The 13,878-nt window shown below is 53.6% G+C and overlaps 2 protein-coding genes across 2 annotated transcripts in view; one reads left to right on the top strand and one right to left on the bottom strand.

Moving 5' to 3' along the window:
• SAMHD1 (SAM and HD domain containing deoxynucleoside triphosphate triphosphohydrolase 1) overlaps window positions 1-5,141 on the top strand; it is a 28,116-nt gene extending 22,975 nt beyond the window's left edge. Inside the window, exons 14-16 of the mRNA XM_064465080.1 lie at window positions 272-376; window positions 744-881; window positions 3,005-5,141. Coding sequence (XP_064321150.1) covers window positions 272-376; window positions 744-881; window positions 3,005-3,121 — 360 coding nt within the window. The 3' untranslated portion in view covers window positions 3,122-5,141. The remainder of the gene's footprint in view (window positions 1-271; window positions 377-743; window positions 882-3,004) is intronic.
• Window positions 5,142-9,114: 3,973 nt separating this feature from the next.
• Window positions 9,115-12,784, bottom strand: TLDC2 (TBC/LysM-associated domain containing 2). The gene is made up of 6 exons (XM_064465156.1): window positions 12,692-12,784; window positions 11,775-11,936; window positions 11,117-11,269; window positions 10,847-10,942; window positions 10,155-10,228; window positions 9,115-9,783 (listed from the first exon to the last, which is right to left on the bottom strand). The coding sequence occupies exons 1-6, from the start codon at window positions 12,731-12,733 to the stop codon at window positions 9,648-9,650; spliced, it is 663 nt and encodes a 220-aa protein (XP_064321226.1). The 5' UTR covers window positions 12,734-12,784; the 3' UTR covers window positions 9,115-9,647.
• Window positions 12,785-13,878: the final 1,094 nt, after the last annotated feature.

Genomic DNA, 13,878 nt, shown 5'->3' with positions numbered 1-13,878 from the left:
CAGCGTTTGAAACAAGCGTTTCGGAGTGCGACTGGGAGCTGGTTGGTGTAAATGCCAATATCCACCTGGCAGCCTCAGAGCGAAAGGTGGTTGAAGAAAAGATGAAATGCAAATACCGGATTTTTTTTTAATTAAGTGTAATCATTTGCAAATTACTGTTCTATTTGATCAGTGTCACGTACGTAAGTATAGTGTGTATCCTTCTGTATTTATTGTGAGAAGACTAAAGACAAGCATTAACAAATCCCATTTTCTTCATTTTACATGCAAGGTTATCGATATGGATTATGGAATGAAAGAACAGAATCCCATCGATAATGTTCTCTTCTATTGCAAGGCTGATCCTTCTAAGGCGGTCAGGATCAGTAAAGAACAGGTAGTCTTTTATTTTCCTCAACTGGCTTCTGAAAGGCATCTTCTTCACAGCTTGCGATGGAAGTGATTACAGCCCTTCATGTAGTTCTTGCAGGAGTGTGGAGAGGTGGTGGAATCTGTGTCCTTGCGGGCCTTCAGTGTGTGTTGTACTATGACAATCAGGAATCCTGACAGCCTTTGCATATGAACGGTGTTTAACTTGAATACACTGGGAGGCTTAGAAAAATACAATTGATCTGGATAAAGGTCATGCATTGTAGTGTTATGTTTTTTACATATTTCTGTTTGTATTCAGATGAAAAAAATTCAAGTTCAATGGACTCTAAATTCCAAGAAATACTAAAGCTCGTTTCTTTTTTATTCCAAAGGTTTCAAAGTTGTTGCCCATGACATTTGCAGAGCAGATTATCCGGGTTTATTGCAGAAGTCAGGATCCAGAGATTGTTTCAGCTGCAAAACAGTATTTTATCCAGTGGTGTATAGAGAAGGATTTCACCAAACCAGAGGTAACAAATTAACTACTTAGTTTTCTTGTTCGTAGAGCTCTTCACCTTTGTCCATAAGGTTGCTCTTCCATTAACAGTCTTGGCATTCAGGCACTCCTCACTAACCTAGCTTCTGGTTTTATTGTTTCTCGCATCTGGATCTGCTTTGGTTTCACTGAAATAGTGATGGATTTGCATTGATTTAACCGACATGATTTGAGAAGTGATGTTTTTATAGCAAAGTTAGTATCCACACAGACACTTACTAGTTCATAGGTGCAAGTTTTCCCATACAAAGGCTTAAAACAGCACTGGGAGATTGAGATCTAGGGAAGAGGTCAGGTCAGTTCTTCTATTGCTTTCCCTCTTTTCCTTCCTTATTCACTAGCTGTTAAACTCACTCCTCCCCCAGGAGGTTCACAGTTGGTCTGTTTGCTCTGAGTTAGAGTGGAAAATATCTGCAGGAACACGATTGCAAACCTCTGCAATCTGGACAGCTAGTCTGTAGGCTGATTTGCCTGCAAGACCTTTTCTGGTCTCTGTGTTTCCCTTTCTGTCAACTCTCGGAATATACATGTTTCCAGCTGTGAGGAAGGAAGAAGGTAATAAAAGACAGTTCATCTGATGTCTTGTTTTTTGTTGGGAACTGTGTCAGAGGTGCCCTGGCAAGTAAAGTGGAGACTCTAAAGCAGACCCTGAATCCAAGCATCTTGCTTTGCATTCCTCCTGCCAAAGGTGAAGAAGCCTGTAACAGTCGTGGCTGTAAACAGGTGATGTGTGATACAGCATCCCCGTCACTCCCCTCTTGCAGGAAGGTGGCCACCTTAATCTAAAAAAAATTACTATGTGCTCATACTTCCAATATATCCATTGTTGTAAGGAAGCAGTTATAGTTGTATCAGGTAAGTTTTCTCAGCAGAAAATGCTAATAGAGCCACTCCATTGCGTGCATGAGTGGTGAAGTTTCTAGGCTGGAAGTGTCAGTAGGTTTGGTAGATGTGCTGGCAAATGTGCCGTTACATTTATCCCGTAACGGTTGGCTTTCACTTTTGTTTGTCTGGCAGTCATACCGGGGAAAGGAGTAGCTTTCTTCAGTTCCATGCACTTTTTCAGATATTTTCCTGATAGTGGAAAACCCTCAAAGTAAAATAAATGCTTATATTAATGAAGTTGCTTATGAAATGCAATGCGAACAGTTCATTCTGTGAAGCATGTATTTTGTTTTTTCCCTTTTCATCAGGTATGTTAATATCCGTGACTTTGCATCTCATTTGCTAGAGACGCCTGCAAGTCTCATTTGGGGAAAGAGCTACATGCTCTGAAATTAAAGACCAAGTAGGTGAGGGTTCTTATGTGCTGGGCCTACAGCTATAGGCACAAACAACTTGTTTTAAGGCTCATTCTTATGTCATACTTCCAGCATTGTCTTTTGAGAGCAGTTAATTTCCAAAGGGCTTTTTACAAATGGATCAGGCAACAAGCTTTCTTGTATGGTTGTATCCTATAAGCACATTCCTCTAGTTTGGGCACATCCATCTTGCAGGCCCTGACACATTGCAGACCATGGCAACATGCGTCTCGCCAGCTTCTCTCTAAGCTTAGGGAGCGTATTGCTCTCTTGGCTGTGTTTGTGGTGCCCGAGCACTAGATTAACATACGTATCTGACAACGATGAGCGCTGCTGCTTTAGAGACCGTACAGTAACTGTACCAACGTTACATACTTTAAGACGGTGAAAGGCACATCCAGGCACCTGCAGCTGGTAGATTGCAAGAATTTTAAATGAGATGCTGTGGCAAATTTAGGGAGAACACTTAGAATAATATTTTCAGTTCATATACAGATGCCCAAACTACAAGCTGCTAATCTTCCTGGATTTGCTAGTAATAGTTTAGAAAGAGGTGAACTGCCAACAGTGAAGGCTTTCCGGGTATGCAGGGGATTTTTTTTGTCTCCCCACCAGATGCTACTACCACTGACTACAGCAGTTGCTGTCTCTGGGATGTGCACTCTTCAATGTTTGTTGATTTACAGTGCTTCTAGGATCTCAGATTAATTTTTTTCTTTGAAGTCTGATACTGAGCTGCTTTTCCCCGCTTTAGGATAGAAAGTAAAAATGAATGTTTTCTGACTTTTAATAATAGGATAGCGATGTGGTTGCCCCTCATCTAACTCCAGTGAAGTGGAATAAAATGGAAGATGACGAACACAGGACTGCTTCAGAACCCAGTTGCAAACATAGGCTTCCTTTTGATAAGTAACAGTTTTCCTTTTGGCATGATTCAGTCTGCTTCTTCAGAAGATGAGTAAACCTGAGCAGCAACTCTTCTAAAAGCCAGTTGGATAGACTGTAAGAGTCTATGGAACAATGCAGAAATGCATTTTACAATGCAGTATGTTTCAATGTACTTAACAAAGTACATAAACAAAGTGCATATTCCCAATGGACCTTTAAAAAATTAACAGCCTATTACAGCAGAGCAAACACAATTCTCATTTTTGAATGTATTGGCACTATGTAGCAAGAGTAACTTTAAAAATTGCAATGCATCCTTATTACAAGAGATGCTGAAGACATGTTACTGTTCTTTCTAGTCCTGATACCTTCTTAAGATGATTGTGGTATTGCATGAGCTAGCAGGAAAATTTCCGGCTCAGGTTTTTGGTGGGGTGGTTTGTTTTGGTTTGTTTGGTTTCATTGGGTTTTTTGTGTTGGTTTTGTACTGTTTTGTTTTGTTTTCCCCCCAGTACCTGTGGAAGAGAGGAGTATGTATGCTTCTGAAAATACAGCGAGGTAACAGAGCTCTGAAATAACCAGAGGTAGCATCTTCAAGAATAGCAAAACTGATTTCTTTTCAAGCAAATAAAAAGAGGGTAGAGGGGAATCTTCCTAATAACCAAAGATTATTCAAAAGTATTCAAAAAGCTGCTGCTGATTATGATGATGATGATGAAGATGCAAACTTCTTGCTGGACTTGTGACCACAATTCTTATTGAAGTAACAATTCATTGCAGTGACATGCAGCCTTTTGTTGTTGTATAGCATATTTGAAAAATTGAATGTTATATTTCTGCTGTTACACTGAACTGCAAAACTGTTCAAAACGTCCATCGTTTGAGTGCTGGCAGGGAAGCAGAGCTACCCAAATGCTTGTCGAGGCAGGTGGGTGTGCGCACAGGTCTTGGCACGGTTGGTGAGTCCCAGAAGGATGCTGCTCTGCTCTTCCTTGCACCAGGTGCACCTTGTTTCTGCATTACACTGTACCAGGTAGACAGGAATTCAGGAATTCTTCCATTCTTGTGTCCCTTCCCTGTTTCTCCTGCATCTCCAATTGCTGTTCTGGTGTAATTTTTCTCTGCCTTGTAGAACTCTAAGGGTTCTTACATTTTTCCCTTACTGGCAGTACTAATGTGAGTGTTGCTCAATGTCTGTCCAGTTGAAAAAGTGAATGAGGAAGACCACCTTCCTCTCATCTTTTACTCAGGTCTAAGAGGAAGGCTGCTTTCATTAAATAAAATATAAAAACTTGAAAAAAAACCACCCTGAAAACTAAAAATGCAAAGCAAAATGTTCAGTAATGCTTGGAAATTGGAACACGCTTTGGATTTTTATTTCTGAAATGGGGAAAGAAAAGTTCAGCATCCGGTTTTGACAGCCAAGCAGGGGTAACTAGGTTAGTTTCTGGAAACTAATGCAGTGGGAAATCACTGTCAGAGAAGCGCAGAACTCTCTTCGTATCCTTTGCCCTTTTTATCATGGGAACTGAGAGCTGTAAGGCAGAGGCACAGAGAATGAGTATTCACGTACTTAACTCGGATTTCATTTGTTGAAATAAGCGGAAGACATTTTGCACTCTGCTGCTTTCCTTATGTACCTGTGCTCATATGTCTGAAGGTGATGGGGCGTGACCCCTGCTGTTGATATCTTTAATGGTATTTCAGATCTGCAGGCGTACCAGATAACTACTAGAATGGGTTGTGACCTCTTAAAGGCTTGTAAAGAGCTTATCATGCTTCAAGAAGCAACATCATAGAGTGAAGGCATTTGTCTCCTTTATCTGCCTAAAATCAAGTATTGTTCAGAATAATGTAATTTTGTTATTGTTGCCTGAGTTTGTTTTGAATTTGTTATAAAAGGTGCACTTTATACTTGGGAAATATATTTTGCTTATGCTTAAGCAAAAATTTGTACTTAATGTTAAATTCTGAGACAGTGTGTTTGTTTTTCTGAAACATATGATTCTGAGCCTCTGGACTAAGAATAAATTTATAAACACTGATTTCACTGTTCTTTAAAGGAATTGCAGTGTGTGAACTCTATTGAAAACAGTCTTACTGCTCAGTTCTAAACAGCAAATGTATTTCCAAAGGACAAAGACTACTCTGTGGAAGTGCTCAAGCTGGAAGATATGGAGGTGGTTTCTTAATTTATGTTTACTCAAGTGCAGTGTGAATAGTAAGTGCAGCAGAGCCAGTTCAGCTGTAGAGAACCATGGGGCCAGGGATGGGGAAGGAAGCTCACAGAGTTTGTGCCAAGACGGAGGATCCAACCTCTCCTGCCTTGAGATGAAACTGCAGCCACGTGGCCATTGCCATGCCTGGGCAGAGTGGGCAGACCTGACTTCAGCGTCCAAACAGGAGCCAGGTTGGCTTTAGGTGCTGCTCCAGCGATTGTGGAGGGGAAAAAGTAAAAGTGAAGTCATGCTTGACCAGCCTGATCACCACCTAGGATTAAATGACTGGCCTGGTAGCTGAGGGGAGAGCAGTGGATATTGTCTACCTCAACAAGCTGTTGAAGTATGGTCTGGCTGTGCAGACAGTGGGGTGGACTGAAAGCTGGCTGAAGGGCTGGGCCTGGAGGGTGGTTAATCAGTGGCACAAAGTCTCATTGGAGGTCAGTAACTTGTGGTGTACCCCAGGGGTTGATACTAGGTCCAGTCCCAGTAGTCTTCATTATTGCTCTGGATGATGGGACAGGGTCCACCCTCAACAAGTTTGCAGGTGACACCAAACGGGGAGGACTGGCTGATATGCCAGAGGATCGTGCTGGCGTCCAGAGGGACATTGCCAGGCTGGAGAAATGGGCTGGCAGGAACCTCATGAAGTTCAACGAGGGGAATTACAAAGTCCTGCCCCTGGGGAGGGTGAGCCTCATTCACCAGCGTGTGCTGGGGGCCACCCACCTGGGAAGCGGCTTGGCAGAAGAGGATCTAGGTGTTCTGGTGGGCACGTGAGTTGATCATGAGCTAACAGTGTGCTCTTGCAGCAATGTATGTCAATGGTGCCCTGGGCTGCCTTAGGCAAAGTATTGCCAGCAGGTAGAGGATCCTTCTCCTCTGCTCTGCCCTGCTGAGGCCACTCCTGGAGTGCTGGGTCCAGTGCTGGGCTCCCCAGTACAAGACAGACAGGGACATACTGGAGAGAGTCCAGCAAAGGGCGGTGAAGGCGACGAAGGGACTGGTGTGTCTCTGCTGTGAGGAGAGGCTGAGAGAGCTGGGACTGCTCAGCCTGGAGCAGAGCAGGCTCCGGGGACCTCATCGGTGCATGTAAGTACCTGGAGGGAGGGTGCAGAGGGGACGGAGCCAGGCTCTTCTCGGTGGTGCCCAGGGACAGGACCAGAGGCCGTGGGCACAAACTGACACACAGGAGGGTCCCTCCGAACATCAGGAAACACTTTTCTACTCTCCTGGGGAGGTAATGGGGTCTCCATCCATGGAGATACTCAAAAGCTGCCCTGGTGGAGCAGGGGGCTGAACAAGGTGACCACCAGCAGTGCCTCCGACCTCAGCCAGCCTGCGATCCTACACCAGCGCTGCTGGCAGAAATGTGAAATGGGCCTGAAGGCACAGGGTGTGTGTTGGCGAGAGGTGGGGCGGTGCTGAGAGGCCTGTGAAGAGGAACAGTTCCTGGTGCCTCCCTGCTTGGGCAAGCTTTATTGGAGCCTTTCCCAGTCTGTTTAACAACGGCTTGTGCCTTCAATGCCTTCTCTGCTGCCGCCACCGTTTGCTGCAGCAACAGCTTCAACGGGGCGAGGAAGAGGTTCCTCCCCCTCTCCCTAGGCTGAAGGTGGGGGCCAACCCCGGGCCATGGGGGGGGCTCTTGCTAATTTGGTGGCCCTGCTGCGTGCCCCCAGCTATGCTCGCAGGCTGTGTTGGCAGCAGCATGTGTGGCACCTCAACCGGCGGCCTTGGTGAGGAGGACATGTGGGCACACGTGGTGCGTCGCCGTCGCCGGGGGACGGTGCTGCGCAGCCGGCGTCAGCAGGGCGTGTTGGGCGGCACCAGCGCGCAGGAGGGTTGGGCACCCCGGCGGCCGCGGTGGGCTCCCGGCACGCGCTGCGGGGAGTGCCCAGGAGCCCCGTGGGAGGGTACGGCGAGGGGGAGCTGCTCTCCTAAGGCACCTCGTCAGAGGAGCTGTAAACGGCAGCACCACAAGCCAACCCTCAGGGTCACAGGATGAGGTAGGTGATGAGGGCAGACCCCGCTGGCAGCACTCCTTGGGAAGGGTACAGAGAGCAGGGGAATGTTAATTTTTTTTCAGCTGGGACAACATGGAAAGGGAGGGAGACAAACTTGCACAGTCCCACTTAATGATGGGCTTTCAAGAAGCTACAGGTGACTGGTCCTTTGCAGCTGGTTGGAGTATAACCCTGCGGGCCCGGGAAGTTGGAGGGGGTCGGTGGGACTCTGCAAGTGGAGCAGGAGGGAGGAATGAAGAGGGGGTAGGCAGAAAAGGGGTGTAAAAGGGATGCATGTGAAACTGGGCCGCTCAGTGCGTTGCCTGCCTGAGTCCTGCACCTGATGTGTCTTACCTTCTGTCTGTCCTGTTGTCTCTTAAATCCCTTCTTAACTATTTCTCTGTTAATCTCACGTAGCCTGTGGTGATGTGTGCTGCAAGGACTAGGTGCCAGCTGCTGGAGAGACCAGCACAGGTGCGTTTGGGGCCAGCAACCGGAGTCAGACTGGGGCTGTAGGCACGCCTGGCCCGTGGTGTTGGCTGCTGGAGCTGGTGCAAGTCCTAGTGCCAGCCGCTGAGGCGGCGAGTGGCTGTGTTGTCCCCAAACCGCGTGTCTGTGAGGGAGGTGTGCGTCATTCGCAGGCAAACCTTAAGCTGGATCATCTAGCACATATGGGACTGCGGTGGGAGGAGGAAGGCCAGGATGTGGGCAGGGGGCTGGGCGGATTGGGGCAGCCATGTCCCTTGGGTAGATGCTGGGTGGGAGGGTCCTGGGCTGGAGCGGCTGGGGGACGCTCCCCTGGCCCAGCAGTGCTGTGCTGGGTGCGGTGTCCGGGACAATGGCTGCCTTGGAGAGGAGAGTGGGCAGGGAGGTTTGGGCAGGAGGGGACATCTTCTGGGAGGGAGGCAAGTGGGCAAGGGGGAGGCAGTAGGAGAGGGTCAGCTCGTGCAATGGAGGGTCATCTCTGGGGCTGCTCACCAGCTCAGTACCTCACTTTGGAAAGGGGATGAGTGTCCGATGAAATGAGAGAAAAGCCAGCCGTGGGTGACAGAATCAGCAGGAAAATGGCTGGCGAGGTTGCACACACCCAACCCACCCTACACATACCTGTGCTGAAAGTAACAGCCTGGGGCTTGGTGGGATCCAGCCTTCACAAAATTGCAGGTTTAGGATAGGAGCTGAGAGCGGATGAGGACATGGGGTGATGCTCCAGCTCAGTGCCCAGCCATGATCCCAAAAATCAATAAACCAAAAGTGGCCAAACCAGGCAAGCATTTGTCCTCCTGTGGAAACCCCTGGGCCACCCCTGCCTTGAATCCCACCTGTGGGGCTGGTCCTTCTGCTTGGACAGGGATGGTGGGATGGTGGAGGAGGAAGAGAACTGGCCTGGTGTCCAGGAAGGAGAGGCCAGGCCATGTCAGCCAGGCAAGAGGCAGCAGGTTGTGGAGCCATGGGTGGGACGGGGCCTGAGGAGAGCTGTTGTTGTCCCCTCTCCATTAGGATCAGGTCAGGGCAGGATGCCCAGCGTGGCCCGGACACTGCCAAGGAGGAAGTCCTGGCCCTCAGGAGGTGACGGGGGGGACAGAGTGTGGACTCTACCAGAGGGGGGATGGGTCCCTGCAGCCCCCCAGAGCAGTGCCCTGGGCTGACCCCCTGAGCTTGCTGTGGGCACACAGCCTTGGGCTGGGACGGGGCCCAGCCCCTGCTCTCGCGCCTCCTGGCCTGCTCCCCACTGCTTGCTTTGCTCAACTTCACGGCGCCATTTGTTGCTTCCACGGCAAGGACAAGGCTGGGAGCACGGCTCTGCCTGTTTATTGATGAGAAGCCACCATATTGCCTGCCAGCCCTGGCAGCACCATCCCCAGGGGCCACGGCTGGAGGGACAGAGGTTGCCTGGGCTTGCTCCGTCTTGCCAGCATCATCCTCCTCTCCAAGCTTGCTCCTCCATCTGGGGACCTGGGGCTGCTCGGCCCTGCCACACACCCTCCTCCTGGGGCGGCTCTGCATCATCCCAGCCAGGCAGGGTGCTTGGTGCCGTGGTGGGGGTCGGTCCTGCAGGGACCCCAGCATGGTGGCAGCAGCACTGCGGGGAGGCTGAGATCCCACTGCAGCCTGTTGCCATCACTCTGCCCCTATCACATTGCCCCCACTGACTGTTGGCACATGAAACGGGAACATTGGTGGTGACAGAGTGGAAGGAGGCAGGGGCAAGGCTGTGCACTGACCCAGCAGGCTCAGCAGGTGCTGGCAGGGAACAGCTGTTGAACATGGCATTGCTCTCAAAGCATCCCCTCGCTGCCACATTTGTCCCCATGTGTGGGCGGTGGGGTCAGGCCAGGCCCCACAGTTCCAGGTCCTGGATGCAGAACTCTTCCCGGTGTGAGAGGGTCTCGTTGCCGAAGGTCTCACAGGGGTGGCTGCCCCCATGGTGTAGGTCTCCATCCAGCCACAGCCCAAATCTGCCACTGGGAATGTGCCAACAGCACGGTCAGCTGAGGGTTCCCTCTCCTACCTTCTTCATGCCTGGAGACCTCCCCAGCCCCGCTCCCAGCTGTCCTCCTGCTGAGGATGCTGGGCATATGGGATGGGCGAAACAGGGCTGAGACAGGACAAGCAGCCAAGCTGGGGGCTGCTGCCTGACCTGCAGGCAGGCCTGCTGGCAGCACGGTCAGGGGAATGAAAGGGTAAGTGCTGCTGGTCAATGTCCACCAGTGTTTTAGGGTTCAAACCACTGCCATGTGCCTGGACTTGGCTCTGCAGGGCAGCCTGGTCTCAGATTGTGGCGCCAACAGCCACTGGGGCTGGGGACCCTGTGGGCTGCCAGCGCTGCTCCTACCTGCCCCCACCGACCATCAGCAGGTCCACATCCCCTTTCAGGAAGAAGTTGTTCCTGCCTGTCCACCTGAACACCTGTGTGGGGATAGCAGTCAGCCAGGCCTGTGGGCTGGGGCACAGCATCCCCATCCTGCAAGGGGCAGCTGGGGGCTGCCAAGGAAAGCTGGTTCTGCTCGTCCCTGCTGCGTCCTGCTTCTCCAGAGGAAGACCTGGCCGAGCCTGCGGGCACACTCCTGGTGCTGTCCCGTCCCTGCCAGCAGCCCTGCAGGCCCCCCTGGGGGATGGGTGCCACCCACTGATGCCACCAGCCCCATCACACACACAGACCTCCCTGCTGGTGCAGACAGACATGGCTGAGCTGTCTCCACATCCTGCTGGTGCTGGGCTGACACTGCCCTGGCATGCAGCAGGTACGCAGTGACACCTGGATGGGCAGGGTCCTCTTCCCTGAGCCCCCGTCCCTGCGCAGCTGGCTGTGATTTGCCTTAGCCCCCAGCCCTGGATGAACCTGGCGGGGGCTACAGCTGTCAAGGTCCCCTGGCTGCTTCACCCACACCCAGCCAAGTGCAGTCATGTCACCCCAGAAGACCCCTCCCCAGTACCTGGGGGACCCCCGGGCATGGCCAGGTCCCAGCAGCATCGCCAGCCCCCCACAGCCCAGAGTGCCCCACAGCTGGCAGCCTGCAGACCCACCTTCAGCTCGGGGGAAAAGGAGAAGAGGAAAGTCTCCCCTGTTCCGTAGAAGCCATTGCTGCAGCGAATGGGGGTGGCAGAGAAGGCACCGAAGGCCTGGATGGAACAGATTGGGGGAGTCCCATGCCATGGGGCTTGGTGGGGCTCCCCAGTGCCAGGACACATCCCCATCCTGCTGGCAGCAGTGAGGCTGTGGCCAGGCGCCGGGAGATGCCAGGTTCACACCTGCAGCACCATGGGGCAGTTGGGCTGGGGAGGGCCCGGCCATACCTGTGCCTCCGTGTCCCTGATGAGCAGCAGGGCAGGGCAACCTGGCTGGTTCCCACACCGGTACAGGGTCCGCAAGCTGAAGCCATCCCGGCCAGTGCAGTAGAGCAGGTGCCAGGGCTGCTGCATCAGTCGGGGGGGCAGGTGGGAGCCCAGCTGGGGCAGAGCAGGCTCAGCTAGGGCTGGCATGCTGCTGTTGAACATCCCCAGCCCTGAGCACTCTCCCAAGACATTGCCCCAAACTCCCTCCTTCCAAGCGTCTTCCTGAGAGGTCTCCCCAAGCACACACCCCCACCGCCCCCCCCCCAAGCAGCCTCTCAAGAGACCTCCTCCCACCTGAACATCCTCCTGAACTGTGGCCCCAAGCATCTTTCCCCTAAGCGTGCTCCCAATGGGGTCTTCTCAAGCTCTTGGCCCACCCAGCAGCCTCCCAGAAAACTTCCCCGAAGCATCCTCATCCTGAGCACCCTTCTGAGATGTGTCCCTGAGCATCCTCCCCTTGGCACCCCCCACACAAGAGACACTGCTGAGGTAGGTGTCCCCAGGGACATCTGGCCTCACGCCGGACCAGTTCTTGGCAGGACAGTGGCCATAGCTGCACAGCGTGGGCGAGGGGAGTGGGAGAGTGGAGGATCCCCATGCTGGCAGTAGCATCCTTTACCTCCTGGATCTCCCTGTCCTGCAGGACACTGCTTGGCATGCTGAGCACCAGCTTGCACGGCTCCTCCAGGTCTGGGACCGCTGCTGGGGCTCCCTCCCAGCCCGGCTGCCCCTCGCCGGCCGGCTCCCTGCATACCATGGGCTGCTCCTCATCCTTGTCGGGCTGGGGGAGGTAAAGGTGAGCATCTCTGAGGGTCCTGAGGGAGCAGCGCCCCGAGACTCAGCCTGCATGAGGTGTTTCCCGTGCTGTGTCCAGGGACTGGGTAAAGGGGCCCAAAGGACGCAGGGATAGGCACTGGTCTGAGCCGCCAGCCCAGTTCCTGGCTGGGGACTGCTCCTGACAGCCCTGCTGTGCTATGCCATGTCATGCCATGCCGTGCTGTGCCCGGGCACCCTGCCAGGTCATGCCACGACTGCACACAGAAGTTCAAGGCTGTGGAGCCACCCAAGGAAGAAGAGGAGGAGGAAGAGGAAGACAAGGCAGGGGAGGCTTCTACATGTAGCATACGGGGGGGACGGTCAGGGATGTACCTTAGTCCTGGTGGCAGCTGGTGACAAGTGTCTCAGCTGCCCACATGCTCAAGGCGGCTATGGGTGCAGCCCCTGCCCATGGGTGGGTGGGCAGCCGGTCCCTGGTGCTTGTGGGGGATGGACAGAAATCACCCCAAAGGGACAAAGGGGAGATGTGCAGGCAACCCCAGGCACAGGAGATCTTCTGAGCCCAGGGTGCTTGGACCCTTGGGAAGCAGAGGGGCTGAAAAGACGACAGGGCCTGAGTGTCCCGTCCCATCCCCGTCCCGTCCCCCCCCCCCCAGCCCCTGGCCATATGGGCAGCACAGCTGGTGCCTCCTGTCACTGCCCTGCAGGTCATTCCCGGTGCCCACACGGCCACATGGGATCCCACCACACTGAACCTACCAGGAGGTGGTAGCGGGCACGGAGCCCCCTCATCATGGGCATGCAGGGGGTGCTGGGAGCCACACTGCCGGTGAGCCTTCAACACTGCCCCGGGTTAATGTTCACCTGTGCTGGCCACTCCCTGGCCAACTCATGCGTGACACAGGTGGGTGAGGCTACTGGCAGCCTGCCCTGGCTCGTCAGGGTCCTGCGCGATGCTGGGACAGGTGGGCAGGCGTCCCCCGGCAGCCCGGTGCTGGGTGGCCAGTGGCCATCACCTCCTTTGCACCCTGGCCACTGCCCGGGCCAGGCTCTGGATTGCCAAGCAGGGAGCCCCAAGGCCACAGGGGAGCTGTTGTTTTGGGATCAACGGGCAGGTCATGCCTGTGTTGCTCTTTGCAACATGACTGGTGCAATGGTCGTAGCACCTGCCCTGTGAACACATTGACCCGTATTCCTCACACTGGGAGAGCCTGCCTGAGTTGCCATGCTGCAGGCGGGTGAGCCAGGGCCCCGGGAGGCTTTGACCGCCTGCCTCAGACGCTGCTGAAGGAGGACACGCCAAACCAGTGCCCCAGTGTGTCGCCCTCTCATCGATCCCCCAACCAGCCAAGCATGGCCATGAGGCTGCGGGCCCACCTGTAACAGTAGCCTATTTATGCCGCTACAGGCATGTCTGTGCGCCCTGCATGGTGGCATCACAGCCACAACAGCCTGTCCCAGGCCCTGGCCCCACTGCAGCCGTTTCTGGAGTTGCTCCTCACCTCCCTGGCAGGGCCCGTGGCAGCCCCGGTGGGCCTGGCTGCCCCAGTGGGTGGGTCCCTGCACTGCTGTCACCCCCATGCTTTGATGGCAGTGCTGGTCCCAGGATGGCGGCGGGAGGTTGGGGGTTTCTGGTGCTCAGCACAACTGGCACCTGGCCACCGGCAGGGCCCTGGGTGGGCCAGGAGTCCCTGGCGACCCCAAAAGCCTTCCCTGGGAACCACGGGGCACCCAGTCCGAGCTGTCATAGGGTGGGCGTCCCTGCCCCATCCCTCTTGCTATCCCTGGTCACTGCCCCTGCGCTTACTTCTGCCCCATCCCTGCCCTCAACATCTGCCCCTGCCCTTTCCATGCCCATACCCATGCCAGCCCTCTGTCCCTGTCCTTTACTGTGCTCCTGCCCCACCCTTTCCGCCCCCCTACCCCTGATTCTGGCCCCATCCCTG

Source organism: Phalacrocorax carbo, chromosome 14 (genome assembly GCF_963921805.1).
Source record: "Phalacrocorax carbo chromosome 14, bPhaCar2.1, whole genome shotgun sequence".
NCBI classification, from domain to species: Eukaryota; Metazoa; Chordata; class Aves; order Suliformes; family Phalacrocoracidae; genus Phalacrocorax; species Phalacrocorax carbo.
This window is presented reverse-complemented; position numbering and strand designations above follow the sequence as displayed.

Coding starts and splice junctions, on each gene's coding strand:
- TLDC2 (XM_064465156.1), bottom strand. CDS start 12,733: ATGCCCATGATGAGGGGGCTCCGTGCCCGCTACCACCTCCTG. Junction 11,270..11,774: donor AGGACAGGGAGATCCAGGAG/GTAAAGGATGCT, acceptor GCTCTGCCCCAG/CTGGGCTCCCACCTGCCCCC. Junction 10,229..10,846: donor CCTTTTCCCCCGAGCTGAAG/GTGGGTCTGCAG, acceptor ATCCCCACACAG/GTGTTCAGGTGGACAGGCAG.